At 37.1% G+C, this 20,829-nt stretch overlaps 1 protein-coding gene across 1 annotated transcript in view; it reads right to left on the bottom strand.

The window, feature by feature from the left end:
* Window positions 1-12,977, bottom strand: part of Fam184a (family with sequence similarity 184 member A) — a 124,450-nt gene extending 111,473 nt beyond the window's left edge. Inside the window, exon 1 of the mRNA XM_076859784.1 lies at window positions 12,810-12,977. Coding sequence (XP_076715899.1) covers window positions 12,810-12,977 — 168 coding nt within the window. The remainder of the gene's footprint in view (window positions 1-12,809) is intronic.
* Window positions 12,978-20,829: the final 7,852 nt, after the last annotated feature.

The following is a 20,829-nucleotide window of genomic DNA, read 5'->3' as shown; positions in this document are numbered from 1 at the left end:
GAAAAGGTTATCTCCAAAATGTTTCTCATATCTCTTCTTTCTGTTACTGCCATTCTAATTCAGGCTCTCATCATTTCTCAGCAATACTATTACAAGAGCTCCCCAATTTGTTTCCTTGATTTTCATCTGTCCCTATCTATTTGAGGCACAGAAACAGCAACACAATAAGGATTAAGGCAGGAGAAAGTTCTCTTAAGGAAAGAATGAGCCCAGACAAATAACTTAAGCTTGACAGTCTTGATAGTTTCAGTAAAATAGAAAAGTAGCTAATCTATCCAATATGTATAGAAAAAGAAGAACACAACTGTCAATTCAGAGATTAGCAACATCATATGGTGCAGCAATACTAGCAATCAGATAAAAATGGATTCATAATTTTATAGAGAGCAATATAAATACCTGTATTAGTTTCTTATTGATACTTTAAAAATTCACTACAAAATAAGTTACTAAACATACAATCCTAGAAGTCAGAAGTGTGAAGAGTTTTACCAGGCTGATATCTGAAGGCTCTTGGGGAGAAGTGGTTTCCTTGCCTCTTCCAGGTTCTAGAAGCTACCTACATTCTGTGACATATGGTTTCCTTCCATCTTCAAAACCAGCAAATGTTAGTCAAATATTTGTACATTCTGGTCACTCTGACATTGAGTCTTCCACCTCCCTCTATCATTTACAAGGGTCCTTGTGATTACACTTGCCCCAAATAAATAATCAAGGATAACCTATCTCAAAATGCTTAAGTAAATCAGATAAATCAGACCTGCAAATGTTAAAGTAACAGTCACAGGTTTCCAGAATTAGGGTGTGTACATCTCTATGGAGAATGATTGGGAGGGGTGTGGTATTCTGCCACAATCTAACAATGATACACAACCAAGAAATTAGAATTTGGGTTAGGGTCTTAGCTCAGTGGTAGAGCGCTTGCCTAGCACGTGTGAGGCACTGGGTTCGATTCTCAGCATGGCATATAAATAAATAAAGGTCCATCAACAACTAAAAAAGTATTTTAAAAAAGAGAAAGAAATTAGAATTAAAAAAGCAAATAGCAAGGGTGACTCACAGTTGAAGGGAAAAAGCATATATGATCCTCAAGAGAGCAACATTCAAATCATGGGCTTGGTTCAAATAAAATTTTTACTCCAGAAAGGTTAACTTTTCTAACTCCCTCGGGCTCCTTTATAATCAGTATTTTCTGATCAGCACCAGACAAGTGGGACAAGAAAAAGTGGACAGGTATGGACATTTAAGGATGGCCTTTGTCAGGATACAGATCATATGCCTAAGACATTCTAAATTTGAATAACTAGTATTTAAAAAGCTTTCTATATGAAGTATAAGGTCAATCCAGAACTACCCAGCTAAATGTGTTACAGTTTCAGAATATAAGCTTTCGTTATCTTCAGGTACCTAGAGAGAGTTAAAAAAACCCAACTCCCCCATTGACAGTTTATGCTGAGAAGGAAGTAACTGCACATGTATTTTAAGCAAATGATAAACATAAAAGACTTTATTTAAATTAAAACAAACAATACTTACTATCTATCTATATCTATCTATCTATCTATCTATCTATCTATCTATATATATATATATATATATATTTCTAGAATCTGCAAGCAAAAGCTTTAAAAATATAGTATTGTTTTTTTTCCTGGCCTAGAGCAATGTAGCATATTCAGGTTCTAATTATGGAGATTACCACTAATGGATAAGGAGAGAATGTGAATGTAATTTTAACCCATGCTTATGATTGTAGGGTGGCTACTGGGTGACTGGCAACTCACACAAAAGAAGAATAGTCCCACCCCCACGATCCCCTCCACCTCTCTTAATAGAGGGTGTTTGGACAGATAATAAGAGTAAGTCACATTCTTATGAGGGTGGTTAGGGTGGTAACAAGAGTCACAATCACACAGGCCCATGACAACAGCTGACAAGTGAGAGCAGGGGCTAAGTAAACAGCAGATGCAATGTTCTGCCTCCATTTTTAGATATAACTGATCCTCTATATTCATGAACTCCATATTTGCACATTCACCTACTTGTTAAAATGTGTATGTAATCCCCAAATCAGCACTCATGGTGGGCTAGATAAGCTTCATGCAGGTATGAATTGTGCTTGCTACTGGCTATGAGTTCAGTGTTACTGAATCGACAATATATAGTAAACAAAGTATTTTAAACAGAAATGCACATAAAACAATAGGGTGATGAGATTATAGGCATGTTGTGACCAAGTGCTGTCAGGAATCTAACTGTATACTTTCCCTGGAACAAAACATAATCATATGAACCATGAGAACTAACTATTTTATTTGTTGATGAACCTTTACATTTGAGAGCTGTGGTCCCTAGCAATGTAAAACATATCTCTATCAGAAAAGAGAATATATGAGAAAACATACTTTAGTGTTAAAGATGATGGCAGCAGAGTCTGAATCAGGTGGAGGGAACTAGAGAGTGGGTAGGACTTGACATTTATTGAGTGCTTCTCACCTATATAAATTGTCTCCTTTGACCTTTATGATAATTCTGTGAGGTAGGCTTTGTTATTATTATATTACATATGAGGACATGATTTCTGAGAAGTTAAAACATTTTGAAGGTTATACACTAACATGTAGTGACACTGAAATTCAAATAGAGATCTAACTGAACCACATCTCTGACCCATATGATGGACATTTGGCTCTGGGAATGTGGCCTGCCCATGACAGACATGGACCTAACACAGAAACATTAACTTTACAGAAATTTGTAACCATACAATGAATGCATCAACTGAAGCATTCTCTGATTACAAATTACATTAATAATTTTAATATTTAATTAAGAAAGTTGGAAGGCACTAGCATTTATTTATCTAAGAAAAGCAGATACATAATTTTTACCCCCAAAGAACCAAGTCAAATAGAAAAAGTTGCCCAGAGTTATATATTTAAAATTTATCAGGATTCATGGATTGATAAATGTTATAATTATTATATATGATAAACATAATTCCATAACATTTTTAACTATTGAAAAAATTAAAAAATATAGACCAAGATGGAATGTAAATTAACAGAAATAAATAATTAGTAATGCCTACCACAATGTCTTTAGTGAGCTAGCATTCAACTAATCTACCAAACACATGATCCTATATTATATGCTCTGCTGCAGTCAGATTTACGTATATTTTCTTTTATTACTGTGTAGATCATTAAACACACACACACACACACACACACACACACACAGTATTGACACTCAAATACACAACTTCCCCCACAAATTGCATATACTTTGTTTATATAATGTTTCTCTAGGCAAAACATTTAAGAGTAAGAAAAGAATACTATTTAGTATGTTGATCATGAAATGTTTTCTGAAAGAAATGAGATTCTGCTAAGACTGTACTTTAGGAGGAACAAAATGCAAAATGCAAATGTAGGTTGGGCATCCCTAACTTAAATACCCAAAATACTGGTAGATAGAAAATTTTCTGAGCACCAATATGATGCTAAAAGTAGAAAGTTCCACACCAGGTGTTAGAGGTCACAGTCAAAACGCAAATACAAAAAAATGTTGTAAAAAAATACAAAAAATATTGTATAAAATTACCTTTAGACTATGTAGGAGTGTATATGAAATGTAATCAAATTTTGTGTTTAGACTTAGGTCCCCAAAATATTTTATTATGTATACACAAATATTCAAAAATCTGAAAGTTTGAAATTCAAAACACTTCTGGTCCCAAGCATTTCATGTAAGTGATATTCTACTCATACCTGTGAACACAGATACATATTCACTAGAATAAACTTAAATCTGCTCAACTAAAAAGGTCAATGCCTAGAATTTACATAGTCAAACTTTATACTTCATTTTTATAAGAAAGGGAGACATGGCAAATAAAAAGGGATTAACGAAATTTATTCAGAAATAAAGATTCAGAATTTATAAGTTTGGCCTAATAGATTTAGTATAAAATTGACTTAATTTCCTAGGCATGTTACTAATGATCATAATAATAATTTGGAGGTGATAAAGGATTCTAGTGCAATCTGGGTATCATACAGTTTAAAATTAAGGTGGAAAATTATAATCCTTATAGTAACCTCTATTTATCTAAGCTCATTCCCCAATAATTTCAAGTAAGTAGGAATTTATCCTAATATTACTAAAATTATCAACTTTATTGATAATCTAAATTCTAATAATGCAATATTTGGACAAAAAATTTTCACTTTTAAACTTCTTAAAGCTCAATATAGAGATGGTACATATAAATGAGAGCTATAGATGAGCAATTTTTAAAAGTACATCATAAATACTATCTCCTTTATAATAAATGAAGTGGTAGAGAGTAACAGAGTCTGAAATATCAAATACACACATTTTTGTTTTTGATTATTAAATCTTTTGTTCTCCTGTCTACTGTAGGGCTTTTGGTAGGTTCAGCCTTCATTTACAAATCAGGATGACAGCAGTAATAGATACAGGTAAAAACAATACACACACACACACACACTCACACACACATATATATATATCTCACACACACATATATGTGTATATTATATATATGTATGTGTATATATATATATATATATATAGAGAGAGAGAGAGAGAGAGAGAGAGAGAGAGAGACTTACTATATTTTTTATATATTCTTGTGGAAGTTGTATATTTTTTATATATTCTTTTGTAGAAGTTGTAGGAAAGAATGATATAAGTATTAATGACATAGGCCTAAGGTCAACAAATAACAGTAGCTTCCTGATATAGTTTAATAAAAAGCTAAAAATAAAAGATTTTCTAAGATATTTGCTTTAGCCTCAAATGTTAAGCATACCAAAATACTGACTACAACTGACAGTCCACAATTTGTGAAGGTCAGTGTTTCGAAAATTTATTTTAAAACATGGATTGGTAGTAAAAGAATATTTTCTAGTACAGGTAAAACATCCCTAATCTGAAATATTCCCAAATCCATTTTGTTGTTGTTATTTTGAGATGAGGACCAGGTGCATTGCCTAAACTGACCCTGAACTCCTGAGCTAAAGGGATCCTCATGCCTCAGCCTCCCAGGCAGCAGAGGCTACAGATGGTGCCACTGTGGCAGGCTCCAAAACTTTTTGAATGCTGACATGATACGCAAAGATTTTGAACTCTAGAGCATTTTAGATTTGGGGTTAGGAATACTCAACCAGTAAAGTCTATGTAAATATTAAAAAAAATATATACATACAAAAAAATCTGAAACACATTTAGTCCCAAACATTTTAGATAGGGAATACTCAACCTATAATATGTTAAAGGCCAGAAGTTCTCAGGTAAAGCTAAAAGAAACCCTGTGGCTCAGAACACACCTGAAATATAAAATAAAAACCTGAGAAATTTTCCCCACATCAAATTACCATTTATAACATTCTTTTACTTTTTAAAACCCCAAATTCAGTTAGCAATTGTCCCCCCTCAGGTTTCCATTTCTAAAAAGGGCTATGAAGCACCAATTCTGACAGTTTTACTTAATGTCCTTTTCATTTACAAGTGGCCTGTAGAATAAAAACTCTATAAGATAAAACAAACTAATTCCATTTCATGGCATAATATTAACTTTATCTGGATGCTCACAGATAAGAGTTTTGCTTTTTAAAATCTCACAAGGTCAATCAAAAGAAAGGATAGTATTTTATCCATTCAGAATCTTACTTGCTTTATAAGTCCTGTATAACTTTTCTTTCTCATCTCAAATTTAAGTGATACAAAATTTTCAGAAATACTAATAATTTTAAGAGTTAATATACAGGGACTTTACTAATTCAATTAAAACAAACAAATTACTTCAGTAACATATTCCTACCAGACTCTTATCCTTCATACAACTTTTTAAAACCTTGGGAATTAGAGAATAGTAAAGAATTTTTATCAACAAAGAATAAATTATAAAAACTGGAAAGTTTTCAATTTATGCCTTCTAGAATTGGGTTTAGGTAACAATACAATTAGGAAAGCAAGCAGTTAAGGAAAAACATTCTAAAATAACCATAATAGTAACTTTCACACCAAGCATAGCAGCCTCCAAATTAATGTAACTACATTTTTTTTTAGGTCTGAAATGGCTAAAGCTGTTAATAAAAACATGAAAATATTTTGACATTTATTTTAAAACAGGGGCACACACATACAACTCTATTACAAAATTACTGAGCCATAGTTACAAAATATACTATCTATAAACTCAGAAATTTTCTACATTGTATGGGAAAAGCACATTGGTTGCACTTATTATTAAAAATCCGTGAGTGAGATAAGTCAAATATGGTTCCTATAGGAAAAAACAATAACAACTCTGTAACCTCTACTGAACAACTAATATTAGGAAGAAGACAGACTTACAGTAAAGAAACCTACTGATGTAGCCACCCATCCTAGACCAATTCAGAGACCTGGGTTGAAGTCCAGATTCTGCCAGTGACAAGGTTGTGTAATATTCAATTAACTTTGGATCATCAATTTCTGCATCTATAAATGAGAGGATTAGGGTTGTCAAGTTTAAGGTTTCTGCCAGCTCTAAATCAAAATTTTAACTCTAAAGGCAGGCCCTTTTTGAAGCTTATGGACAATTAATGTAGGATATCATGCTCTTGTGTCCATTAGTAAAATACACGAAATTAATCCAAACCACTCACCTATGACTAAAGATTACATCCAGGCTATTGCACAAGAGGATGGATGGCTGAACTGCAGTGTTAACAAAGGAGAAAAAAAAAAAAAAAAGATGCTGCATTTGGCTTGTACTATTCCTAAACTGAAACACAGCTGACTGTGACTATACTTACAACTTTAGTTCAAAAACCCAAGTTGTACCAAAAGTGGCTATTTACTTAGGTAATTCATAATCTCCTAGATATTAAACTCTAAAAAAGCATGCACATGCACGCACGCACACACCCAATTAGTGAAAATCAGTCTTGTTTAATGTAGAGGAAACAGGACTGTGTGAAATTTTCACTGGTTTAAGCTTTCTACAAACATTGTGGTTTTAGATATAATAAAAGCAGAGTTATCACTAAATGGTATAAAACTTCCTAAAATATTTGGTAAGAAACTAGTATATTAAAGACCTACATTTTGAAATGACAATGTTTATATTTTAGACAAAGTGCTTGATATTTTTATTTTTATAACAAAATATATTATGAAATATATATATAAGAATATTATGAAATAATATAGCTTTCTGAAGCAGTTCAATGGGAAGCCAATAAACATTTCAATACATAAGAATATTTTAACTCAGCCAAACTAATCTATCATTAGCCCAGAAAAGCAGCAGATACAATTTCTCAAAAATGCTACTTTTTCTACTGTATAGCAAAATTACTTGTCATATCATTACCACTACAACTACCATCATCTTCTTCAATAAATACTCATTAGCTTTTATGATGCACGCAAAGCATTAATATCAAGGTAAGACAAAATACAAGATATGGTCCCTATAATGAGAAAGGTATAATCAAAATCAGGGGAAAAAGGTATATTTACAAAAACAATAAATTGTATTTGCGAATTACAGATAATAAATATTATAAGAATTCTGAGTAAGGAAAGTCCAACAAAGGCTAAGTAGGTCAGGACATTGCTTGGTAAAAGGGCCACAGTATTAAAAGAAGTAGACTTACTGATGCTAATTATAGAAAACAAAACTACTTTCTGCTTCTTGGAAACTCATACTCTACCTTCTACTAGTTATGTCTATAAGTGATAAGTGGACTGAGCTGTATTGAAGTATAAGCCTTTCATAAGAAGCTAACACAGCAGGACATTAAAAGGGAAGTTTCTACTAAGAACTAAAGACAACAGAATTAACGCTCCAAAGCAGATGCCAGAACATTCCTAAAATTTCAAAGGAGGCAGTCTAAAGAAAGGAATGTCAGAAGTGTCTTACCTCCTACCCTCAACCAACACTAGTAAAATGTGACTTCAAGGAGATTACAGAGCTGGTTATGGAGATATTCACGAGATTTATGATAATAAGGACCCAGGCCTTTTCATGGGGAAGAGAGAAAATTCTCATTCCACATCTGAAGCACAGGAAAAAAGGCTTTGAGGGGATCATATGAAGTGCTTGATACATATCTGAAGCACTTTCAAGAACATCTGACCTAGACACCTGATTCATCCCTGGAAAATCTAAAGAATGGGAGATGAATGAAGATGCACTGGAGAACAAAAGAGATGGCTGAACTAGGACCACTCCTAGTTTTGTACAAAGAATGATTGGTCCCTAGGGACCAGATAGGGTCTTACAGGAAGAAACAGAAAGCTGTGGTAGAGTCACATAGATCCATCCAAACGGATTATCTGGAGCTTGAACAGCCTTCAACAAAATGATGATGAAGATACTTACTGCCAGCTCCAAGAGCTGAGGAAGGAGCCAGCAACCAGCCAGAATACATTTTCATTTTCAAGGAACTTAATGTGAAAGTCTCAAGCAACTAAGATGAAAGATACAGGATCCTCAAGTGAAAAATCTTAAAACATCTACCAAAACTATAAAAGCACTAAAGATAGATCATCATCTAGATTTTTAGCTAAAACTCTGAAGCTCCTTTTCCCTTCTCCTCTTCCTTCTTCCTCCTCCAACTTTGGAGGGATCTGAAGTCAGGACTGGCAAGACAAAGAAGGAAGAGTAGAAAAGCAGGGTCAGAAGGAAAAAAGTCAATGTAGTCCTTCCCCAATTACTAACTTGTCCCTTGCAATACACAGGGCAAAAAAAATGTGCATGGGAGGAGAAGCTTCATCTTTAATTTGGGTTTGGTCTAGAAATTTTATTTGTTTATTTGCACTGTCATTTTAATAATCAAGCTGAGACTTTTGTGACTTAGTTATTGAAGGATGATTTTTATTATCTAAGAGTAACCAGAAATATCAAGTTCACTCATGTCAGAGAATAAACCAGCCTAAGAGTAAATTGAAAGAGACAGAAAGGGGCCAAAAAAGAAAAAAAGAGAGATAAAAAATAATACTATTATAATTATATCCTACCAGTTTCCTTTTTAATCTATTGCACTATAGAGTCCAAACAGAAGGCCAGAAGCAATGGCACATGCCTCTAATTCCAACTACTCAGGAGGCTGAGACAGAAGAAGGATTGTTAAATTACAGACTAGACTTGGCAACTTGGCAAGACTCTATATCAAAATAAAATGTAAAAAGGGCCAGGGATATAGCTCCCAGCCCCAATCCCCCTGAATTCAATGCCCAGTACCAGGCAGGGGTGGGGAAGTATCATAGGGACAAACAGAGAAGTATGTAAATGTGATCTTATAAAACAGAATGGATTCCACCCAGCTTCCCTGTCTTACTGAGATGGTTCAACCATAACAATTTCAGAACTATGCCACAACATGAGAATTATTGTTAATTCAAAAATCCAATATTAATTCTTAAAATTTGACCTAAATATGCTAGACCTCTTTTAACAGGCTGAGGACTATGTCCTGCTCCCCACTGCATCTCTAACACTTAGAAAAGTACCCTTACATAAAACCTGCTTTAAGAATTGCAGTTCTTACCACAAGAAGCTGCTATCTTAGGCTCTTGAAAGACAGAATATGAACAATTATGCATTCAGTTGAGACTTTTTCTTCAGTTAAAAACATACTGAGCCTTATTATATACAATACTGTATAGCAGAAAACTGTCAGCCTTACCCTTTCAAAGCCAGCCAGATTCTTGAAACATGCCTTTCAATACTATACTACAAACAATATAAATGTAAAACCTTTACTGATATTCAAATAAGAAAATAACTACTATATACATTTTTATAGAGTTTGGGAGAAATCCTCAAAATAAATACACTATGATATAATAATACCCAAAGCAGAAATTTTAAAGGGGTATTTAAAATATACTGCGAATATTTTATGAATACTATTAGTATATAGTAAATATTTTCAATGATGGCCTGAATGAAGAGCCTATAACTCTCTAAAATAGGTACTGTCATCCTTACTTAAAGATTTGGGAACTGAGGCTCAGAGTTTAGTGACTTGCTCAAGGTCATGCTACTAGCAAGCAGGGGAGTGGAAATTTTAACTCAGGATGTGTGCCAGATTCCCAAGGCATATTTTTAATTATATTGCTACTATAAGGCTGAGGAGTAATTTTTATTGACTCCCTTCCCCAGAAAATAGATCCTACTTTAATAGTTACCTTTATATTATCTAATAGAAATGTAAGATATTAACAAGTTGCATCCATAGTTCTACTTAATCTCTCTATTGGTGTGAATTTATTAGTAAACTCTTCATGAGTAAAACTTTTATGGAGCAGAACAGAGTTTCTAATTATATACACATACATAATATATATGGACATACATATATACACATATGTATATATGCATATATGTATGTACACACATTCATGATGCCGTGCTTATGGCATAGTATTTGCAATAAGTGTATATGACTTTATAATTTGACAGTTTCCAAATAGTACATAAGAAAAGCAGGTCTTATTGTACATTTTCAGGAACTGAAGGGAACTGGCTGTATCAAGAGTCCTATTACAGGATTGTTTCATTGTCAGACTTTATCTCAAGTAAATATAAAGGCAAGAGGTAGAGGTGGAAGAACCTCTATAGATATTTCAGTATTCAATGGTATTCGTCCCTTACCTGGCATGATTTTGCCACCTCTCCCTTGCCCCACTCTTCCCCAGGAACATCTGGTAATGCTTACTATCATGATAATGGGGAGGGAACAATTGGGGTGGAAGTCTACTGACACCAATTATGTAGGGCAGTGATACTGCTAAACATCCTACAATGCACAAGATAGATCATCAACAAGGAATCAACCAATGCAACACTGAGAAACCCTAGTATAAGGTATTAAATGTCTGAAACACTTAAGACATTGATGGGGTGGTGACAGTGTTTAGATACAGTAACTACAAACACTGATCAGAGTCCCAGTAACCCCCAAGAAGGATTAGATACAACACTCTGCAGTGATGAAGCACTGGCACAGGGACAGTGGCTTATTAGACTCAAGGAGCATGGTGTGAAGGCCGAAAGAGCTATACACATCCATGTAATATCCTACCTTCTGTGAATTTTTTTTTTTCGGATAGAAGAACAGGAAATTGAAAAGTGTAAGTAGAAAGAAATAAAGTTTACTGAAGTGAAACAGCTTTCATTAAAGAATACACAGTTCCACTACCGATTTATTGTTTCTATTACAGCAGAACTCTAGGATGTTACAATCTAAAATAACAACAAAGGATGTGTGGACATCTTCTAAGAAAAAAAATCATAATAAATAAATAAATAAATACTCATGTACTTCACTTTGAACATTAATATTATGAAGATCAAATGCTATTGCAGGAGAGCCCCAATTGTAGAAATGCTCTAATGACTCTCTGTTATCGTTTCTTCCTAGTTCTTTCTTTCTGTGAATTTTGGTACTCTCTGTCACAAGAGGAAATAGTAAAAACTGGATACTTAGCAACCTGAGACTGTGTTGACATCCAATAAAAAACAAAACAAACAAACAAACAAAAGAACAACAAACAAAAACAATTTCACAAAATGTTACTTGCTTTGCATGGTTGAGATTTACTGTTAAATACCTGCACCTTTTCTTTTTCACCTCCATTGTCCCCTTATTCTTTAGTCCTTCCTTGTTATTTTCCTAACCTCAATAACATTTCTTCACTGAAATCTTTTTACCCTTCATTTATTCCTTGTTTTATTACGTTTCATTCCTTTTTTATTATTCCTTCCCCTCCTTCCAATTCTAATGACTTGGTGTACTCTCTCAAAAAGACCAATAGTGAAAGTATATACTGAGAATTTTGGAGTCAGACTTCAGTTTACCTAGTAATATCCTGCGACTCCCTGCCCCATGTCTTCATCTCAGCATACCAACACTCATTAAGTAGTTATCACCTCTACTAACTTCCAAAAATCACAAATCACTTCTTCACACTTAATGGGTATTGCTAAATTGCCAGTAAGATCTAAACAGAGCAGTATAATTGATCCAAACTTCTCTTGCTTCAGGCACCAACTCTTTTCTATTATCAACATTTACTAAATTAGAAGAGCTCACTAACACAGGTGCCATCCTAAATCACAGTTGGTAAACATGCAAGCGATTTGCTCTTTGAAAACTATCTTTTGGTAAAGTGAACCGCTTAACAAAACGCTGACACAGTGTGATTCATCTAATAAGTCTTGTTTGACATTTTATCAGGATAAAGAATGACTCATTAAATCCCCCAAATGGCACACAAGGTATGTTTTACCCTCCTACATTTCTGGGAATAATCTCAGAAAGTTTATTCTCTCCATAAATGCGTAACCAATAACAGATACTCATTAATTCGAGGATTCGGGTCATGTTAGGTAAATACGGTACTGTACTTCATATGGTACTGTAGTGTGATGCCTCCTGGAGCCCTGGCAGATGCCTGGGAGCAACAGTAAAATCGTGTACAGTTGTGAAACTGAGAAAGTAAACCCTAATTTGTTCTGCGGGGGTTAACCCTAAAGGACAAAGAGGTGCAAGTCCCATGAATTCAGCAATTCCCATAAATCCAGTGGTACTGCCTAGTTTAAATCCGCGTCGTCAGCGTTTCACCTAAGTTTGAGTGGTTTTGGAGATAAATCTCAGGCTGTTGCTTCTCGCCAGGAGCCCCCTTGGGCTCACCCTGGGACAGGGCTCGCAGCCTTCCAGGCGGGCCGCCAGCCGGCTCCGCGCGCACAGGGTCGCCTCCCGCCCCGCCCCGCCCCTTACCTTAGTAAGCTGGGCGATTTTCTTGCTCATTTTCAGGTGCATGTCCTGGCTGTAGTCCACGCAGTGCCCAGCCAGCTGCGCCGCGGCCGGCGAGGGTGCGAATTTGGCCGCCCCGGCTGCAGAGCCGCTGTAATAGTGCTGCTGCCAGCTCATGCCCGGGGTCGCCATCTTCCCGATAGACCCCGGCCGGGGCACCTGTATCCGCGCCGGCCGGGAGGCCCACCGAGAGGCCCGCGGAGCAACGACGTCTGGGAGGCAAGAGCCGAAACGGTCTCTTCCCCACCCGACCCCTGGCGTCTGCCAGCCTCCGCCGAAGAGGCCCTCCTGTCTGAAACCCCCTGGTCACACCCTTCCAGGGACCGGGCGGTCCCGCCGACCCGAGGCCGCAGACTACTCTGCGCGGGGCGGACGCTTCGGGGTCGGGCGGCGACGGCCGGGGACCAGGCCCGCTCTTGCCTCAGCCCGCGCCCGGAGGGGCCGTCGTGGGCAGCGTGGATCCTCGGGCCCCGCTCGCAGGTGGCACCCGGGGCCAGGCGAGACGGCCGCCCCCGGGGCTGCGGAGGGAGGTGGAGACGGGGCGGGCTACCGCGAGGAAAGGCGGGGACATGGGGAGGACGCGGGAGTCGTGGAGCAGCCGTTACCAGGGTGCGCGGCTCAGGCCCGCGGAGCGCGCGGGGCTGGCGACGTCATTTCCCCGCAGTCAAGCCCCGCCCCGCGCCGCCGCCAGTCCCGCATCCCCGAATCCCCGCGTCCCCGCGGCGGGTACGGGCGCCCAGCCGGGTGTGCTGGAACCCGTTAGGCCGGGCTCAGGCTGCTAGCCCTGTGTGCTGAGCTTGCAACCTTCTGTAAAAAAAATTTGGACAGAGAAGATGAGGCCATGTTCACCTTCGTTTAGCTCAAAGCCTGGCACTTGTGCTTTACAGAGCCTTTCCACGTGCATCTTCGCGTGTACAGGACCCCAAGAATCAGCTGTTTCCCTAGAAGAGCGGCAAACTCATGATCAGTTTCCTAATGATGTTGATCTCAGCACCAGAAATGTGGGTAGTGGAGTAATGGGGAATCCGGTAATCCCTGCCTTGACCCTTCCTTCCAAACTCACATAAGTATAATTATTACAATATCTGGGGCCGACCTACTGTGTGCCAGGGCACTGTCCTTTAATGCCAAGTATGTACACGTGTGGAGGAAGTGCACCTCTCCAGTCAATTGCATCCCCACTTTTCCGCAGTCTAATCGACTGTGGAACAATTTATACATGTGAAATCGAATTGGCTAGAAATCAGTAAGAACAGGAATAGAGTGAAAGTACAGGGGGAAAACAAGATGGAACAAGACTACAGCTCCTTAAGGATTCCGGGCTGTGCCAAAGACTGTCATTATTCACTACTAATTTTCTCTTGACATTCTACTCCTGAAGGTAGGGAAAAAAAATACACGTGTGTGTGTGTGTGTGTGTGTGTGTGTGTGTGTGAGAGAGAGAGAGAGAGAGAGAGAGAGAGAGAGAGATCCTGTGTTGGAGTAAATGAGTCAGGTAAACATTACATTTAAGGTAATGTGAATACAAGTTTTAAAATGCAGAATCATACCTATTTTTTAAAAAATCTGTTCTCCATGCAGCTTTGCAGAATTTAATCCCCCCACTTTATGCAACTTCTCTTTAGAATTCAAGTAAGCTGTCATAAATCAAAGAATTTTAACAAATTAACTGAAAGTTTCTAAATGTGACAAAATCTAAAGAAGGTAAAGATTGAATAGAATCCTGAAATGATTCCAGATTCCTGTAATTCCAGAAAGGAAGACTAAATTGGCTACATCTTTTCCTGGATGCCAGGTACTCAATCCCCCTCTAATAGACCTTCCAGAAAATAAGTAGCTGCAAGGTTTTAAATGGAGCAGATGGCCAAAAACAAATATCATGCATTTTTTCTCTCTTCTTAAGCATTAATGATTAAATGAAATAAAAGAATTAGGAACCAGTGTTATTTTATCAAATTCTAGGCAAGGAAGAGTCACAATAATTTTAGAAATCTTGAATCCTTTACATTCCAAGCAGAAATATATGTTCAAAAAGCTTACTATGTTTCACATAATTTTATAGCTAGGTCTTGCTAGGACAAGAAGGTGTTTTTTGTTTTGGTCTCTGTATGGTGGGAAGAGCATAGGACTGGTAAGGAAACTCATGTGTAGCCTCATCTGAATCATAGAACCTGTTCATCCCTCACTGCTGCCTTTGACTAAAAACTGTTATCCCTCCCTTCCAGTTCTAACTCAGATGTTACAGGTTGTGGCACTGATCCATTGGTAATTCACTCTGAACCCCATCACATGGGGTTCTGTCATCACTGCATGATATAGTCCAAACGGACACTTTTCCTAAATTCCATCCTCAAAAGATATCTGGAGTAGCATTCTGGGAATTAATATTTTTTCTCTAATGCAAATGGGCAAAATAAATCATTTAATGTAGAATTCTATTTAGTTATAAATAATACACAGAAACAAAGAATAACATGACACACTTACAATCCTATCATCCAGCAGCTCACTTTTAAAGGATCTAGTAAAGGAGGTATGCAATAGAAAAGGAGAGAAGTTAGTAAGGCCATCTTTAGTACCTGTTTTTATCATGTGATTGTTTATGTAGAAATATTTACCCACATGCTCATTGAGTTCCAGGTGCTGAGACTGCTATGATGACTTAGAAGCAGTTTCTGTTCTGAAGAGGTTGGCAGTCTGGTATAGAAGACACAGAAGTAAAGGATAAGGTGCAACACAGTGAGATAAGTGTTAAAGGAACTCTGAAAAGGACACATTCTAGCCTTGGCGTGTCAGAGAAGGATTCACACACAGAGAAAGGTGGTGCTTTAACAGACTCCATGAGTTTTTTAGATAAAGGGAATAAAGAACATAGGCTGTGTACTCTGGGAATAGCAAGGGCAAAGCCCTGGATATGAGAAAGCATGACCTATTTAAGGAGCAACAAGTCGTACAATATGGCTAGAACAAAGTTTGAGTGGCATAGCAGGGTAAAAGGTAGAGCAGGTAAGATTACTCATGGAAAGCTGAGGTTGTGACTCAGTTGTAGCGGGCACTTACCTAACATGCATGAGGTCCTGGGTACAATCCCAGCACTTCCACAAAAAACAAACAAACAAACAAACAAATAAATAAATAAATAATAAAAAGATCACTCATGGAGGGGATAACTTGCCATGCCTTGACAAGGGGATTGGGACTTTGGTCTGAAGGCAATCAGGAGCTGCTGAAGAGCTTAAGAGCAAATGAAACAATCAGATTTTGCATATTAGTTATATAATTCTTGGGACTTAAGGAAAATTAATTAAGGAGCACCTATATGGACGAGGAGACTCACTGTGTTGCACTATATCCTTTACTTGTGTGTCTTCTTCACCAGACTGGTAACTTCTTCAGGACAGAGAGGGCTTCATAGTCATTATGGCAGTCTCAGCATCTGGAACTCAATAAAGCTATTACATTTATTCAGGCAAGAGACAATGAACTGCTGACCGAAAATATGGTAGTGAGAATAGACAGAAAGGGGTGGATATGAAACATCCATAAGGTAAAATGAACAGGCCATTGAGGCTGAGGAAGAGAGACAGTCAAGGAGGGAGACCAAGAAGGAGGGACAGATAAGCTCATTGTAGAACACGTTGACATTTGAGGTACCTGTGAGACATCTATGTGGAGGTGTTCAGGAGCATTGGATGTAGAATAGGAGGCATAGTGCAGTAATCAAACTAGAACACAACTGGCAAAGGTAGTGACATAAAGCTAACACAGTAGGTAATCATCTGTGAACATTCTAGAATTTCTCTTTGAGGAAGAGTCATAACTAAGCAATGGAAGCATCGGGCCCAAGAGAATAATGCCCAGGAGGTAACCTCATAGCAATGCAGAACCTTGGCCCCAGCAGGGGTGAAGGTTGGTACAGAGGAACAGTCACCAAAAGCAAGTAGAGAAATGGGCAGAAAGTAAAAAAAAATTATGACTTAATAGGGTTGGAATGGAACTTCAAGTCTAACCTATTATTTTGTATATACTGAAGGTCAGAAAGTTGAATTGTCCATAGATTTTCAAAAACATTTAATAAAGAAAATTATGACCTAGATATTTTAAAGCTCAGTTTTTTCTGAATTAGTAAACAATAGTTTAACAATAAGTTAAACTATTATATGCTTATATATGTATATGTATATATACATAATGATAATCAGTGATATGATGTTCTTTGATTAGAAATGTTTTATTTTATTTTTTTATTTTTATTTTTTTTAAATTTTATTTTTTTATTGGTTATTCAAAACATTACAAATATTTCAGAATCACATCGGTTACACATCCACATTTTTACATAATACCATAATAGTAACTGTTGTATTCTGCTACCTTTCCTATCCTCTACTATCCCCCCTCCCCTCCCCTCCCACTTCTCTCTCTACCCCATCTACTGTAATTCATTTCTCTCCTTATTTTTTTCCCATTCCCCTCACAAACTCTTATATGTAATTTTGTATAACAATGAGGGTCTCCTTCCATTTCCAAGCAATTTCCCTTTTCTCTCCCTTTCCCTCCCACTTCATGACTCTGCTTAATGTTAATCTTTTCCTCCTGCTCTTCCTCCCTGCTCTGTTCTTGGTTGCTCTCATTATATCAAAGAAGACATCTGGCATTTGTTTTTTAGGGATTGGCTAGCTTCACTTAGCATAATCTGCTCTAGTGCCATCCATTTCCCTGCAAATTCCATGATTTTGTCATTTCTTAGTGCTGCGTAGTACTCCATTGTGTATAAATGCCACATTTTTTTTTATCCATTCATCTATTGAGGGGCATCGGGGTTGGTTCCACAGTCTAGCTATTGTGAATTGTGCTGCTATGAACATCGATGTGGCAGTATCCCTGTAGTACGCTCTTTTGAGGTCTTCAGGGAATAGTCCGAGAAGGGCAATAGCTGGGTCAAATGGTGGTTCCATTCCCAGCTTTCCCAGGAATCTCCATACTGCTTTCCATATTGGCCTCACCATTTTGCAGTCCCACCAGCAATGTATAAGAGTACCCTTTTCCCCACATCCTCGCCAGCACTTGTTATTGTTCGACTTCATAATGGCTGCCAATCTTACTGGAGTGAGATGGTATCTTAGGGTGGTTTTGATTTGCATTTCTCTGACTGCTAGAGATGGTGAGCATTTTTTCATGTACTTGTTGATTGATTGTATGTCCTCCTCTGAGAAGTGTCTGTTCAGGTCTTTGGCCCATTTGTTGATTGGGTTATTTGTTTTCTTATTGTTTAATTTTTTGAGTTCTTTGTATACTCTGGATATTAGGGCTCTATCTGAAGTGTGAGGAGTAAAAATTTGTTCCCATGATGTAGGCTCCCTATTTACCTCTCTTATTGTTTCTCTTGCTGAGAAAAAACTTTTTAGTTTGAGTAAGTCCCATTTGTTGATTCTTGTTTTTAACTCTTGTGCTATGGGTGTCCTATTAAGGAATTTGGAGCCCGACCCCACAATATGTAGATCGGAGCCAACCTTTTCATCTATCAGACGCATAGTCTCTGATTTGATATCAAGGTCCTTGATCCATTTTGAGTTAACTTTTGTGCAAGGCGAGAGTAGGGGATTCAGTTTCATTTTATTGCATATGGATTTCCAGTTTTCCCAGCACCATTTGTTGAAGATGCTATCCTTCCTCCATTGCATGCTTTTAGCCCCTTTATCGAATATAAGATAGTTGTAATTTTGTGGATTGGTTTCTGTGTCCTCTATTCTATACCATTGGTCCACCCGCCTGTTTTGGTACCAGTACCATGCTGGTTTTGTTACTATTGCTTTGTAGTACAGTTTGAAATCTGGTATCGCTACACCTCCTGATTCACACTTCCTGCTTAGAATTGCTTTTGCTATTCTGGGTCTTTTATTTTTCCATATGAATTTCATGATTGCTTTATCTATTTCTTCAAGAAATGCCGTTGGGATTTTGATTGGCATTGCATTGAACCTATAGAGAACTTTTGGTAATATTGCCATTTTGATGATGTTAGTTCTGCCTATCCATGAACAGGGTATATTTTTCCATCTTCTGAGATCTTCTTCTATTTCTCTCTTTAGGGTTCTGTAGTTTTCATTGTATAAATCTTTCACCTCTTTTGTTAGGTTGATTCCCAAGTATTTTATTTTTTTTAAGGATATTGTGAATGGGGTAGATGTCCTCATTTCCAGTTCAGAAGATTTGTCGCTGATATACAGGAATGCCTTTGATTTATGCGTGTTGATTTTATATCCAGCCACTTTGCTGAATTCATTTATTAGCTCTAGTAGTTTCTTTGTAGACCCTTTTGTGTCTTCTAGGTATAGGATCATATCATCCGCAAATAGTGATAATTTAAGTTCTTCTTTTCCTATTTTTATGCCTTTAATTAGAAATGTTTTATACTAACTCTTCTATATATTAATATTTCAATTATCATTTATATATACTTTCTGAAATGTTTAAAATAGCAAGGGGGAAAGAAGAAGAAAGTGGTGGTGATGGTGACTACAAGAAGGCTGATTAGTGATGAAACAAATGAAGTTTGCATGATGCCTTCCAGAAAGGGTCCTAGCAAGTGAGAACATAGTTATAAATGTTTATAAAAGCTTAGGGGCTGGGGTTGTGGCTAAGCGGTAGAGTGCTCGTAAGGCTCTGGGTTCTATCCTCAGCACCCTATATAAATAAATAAATAAATAAAATAGAAGATTTTTCGAAAAAAAAGTTTACAAAAGTTACATTTTTCTAAATCCTCCAAAAGCATATATAGTTCAGGCCCCAGAAGTCCTAGATTGACCCCAGGCAATAACTAAAGTAAAGAATTAAAATTAGGATTGAAATGTGAGTTCAAAAGACAGTAGACCTGCCAGGCATGGTGACATATACCAATAGTTCCAGCTACTTGGGAGGCTGCAGTAGAAGGATCACTTGAGCTGAGAAGTTTGAGACTACCCTGAAAACAGGCTTTACATGTTCCAGGCAGATGCTGTTCTTCTAAGCTGCATCCCTAACCCTAAACCTCAACAACAGAAAACAAGCAACCTGATTAAAAAATGGGCGAAGAAGAAACTGAATAGTCATTTTTCTAAAGAAGATGTACAAATGAGTGATAAGCATGTGAAAAGATGCTCAATTAATCTTTAGGGAAATGCAAATTAAAACCAAAATGAGATGGGCTGAGGTTTTGGCTCAGGGGTAGAGAGCTTGCCTAGCTTGTGCAAGGCCCTGGGTTCAATTCTCAACACCACATAAAAATAGACGAATGAAGCAAAGGTATTGTGTCCAACTACAATTTAAAAATAAATACTAAAAAGACTCACAATGAGATGCCACCTTGCACTTATTAGGATAGCTACTATCAAAAACAAAACAAACAAAAACCAGAAAATAAATATTATATGGAGAAATTGAGTCCCTTATGCATTATTGTTTAGAATGTAAAATGATGCAGACATTGTAGAAACAAAACAGTAGTTCTTCAAAAATTTAACATAGAATTATTGTGTGGTAACAATTCCACTTTTAGATATATATCCAAAAGAAATGGAAGTGAGTACTCAAATATCTTTTGTACACAGTATTGCAACAACATTATTCACAGTAGACAAAAGATGTAAGCAACCCAAGTGTCCACTTAAAGTAAATGGATAACAGAATGAGGAATATTCAATGGTGTTGTGTTCAGCCTTAGAAAGACTGACATATGCTACATGGAAGAACCTTAAAAACATAATACAGTGGCTGGGATTGTGGATCAGTGGTAAAGTGCTCACCTAGCACGGGCGGGACCCAGGTTTGATCCTCAGCACCACATAAAAATAAAGGCATTGTGTTAAAAAAATATTTTAAAAAAAACATTATACAAATGCAAGGCTGGGGTTGTGGCTCAGTAGTAGAGCCTTGCCTAGCACATGGGAGGCCCCGGGTTCGATCCTCAACACCACATATAAATAAATAAATAAATAAAGGTATA

Source organism: Callospermophilus lateralis, chromosome 6 (assembly GCF_048772815.1).
Source record: "Callospermophilus lateralis isolate mCalLat2 chromosome 6, mCalLat2.hap1, whole genome shotgun sequence".
In the NCBI taxonomy this organism is placed as follows: Eukaryota; Metazoa; Chordata; class Mammalia; order Rodentia; family Sciuridae; genus Callospermophilus; species Callospermophilus lateralis.
This window is presented reverse-complemented; position numbering and strand designations above follow the sequence as displayed.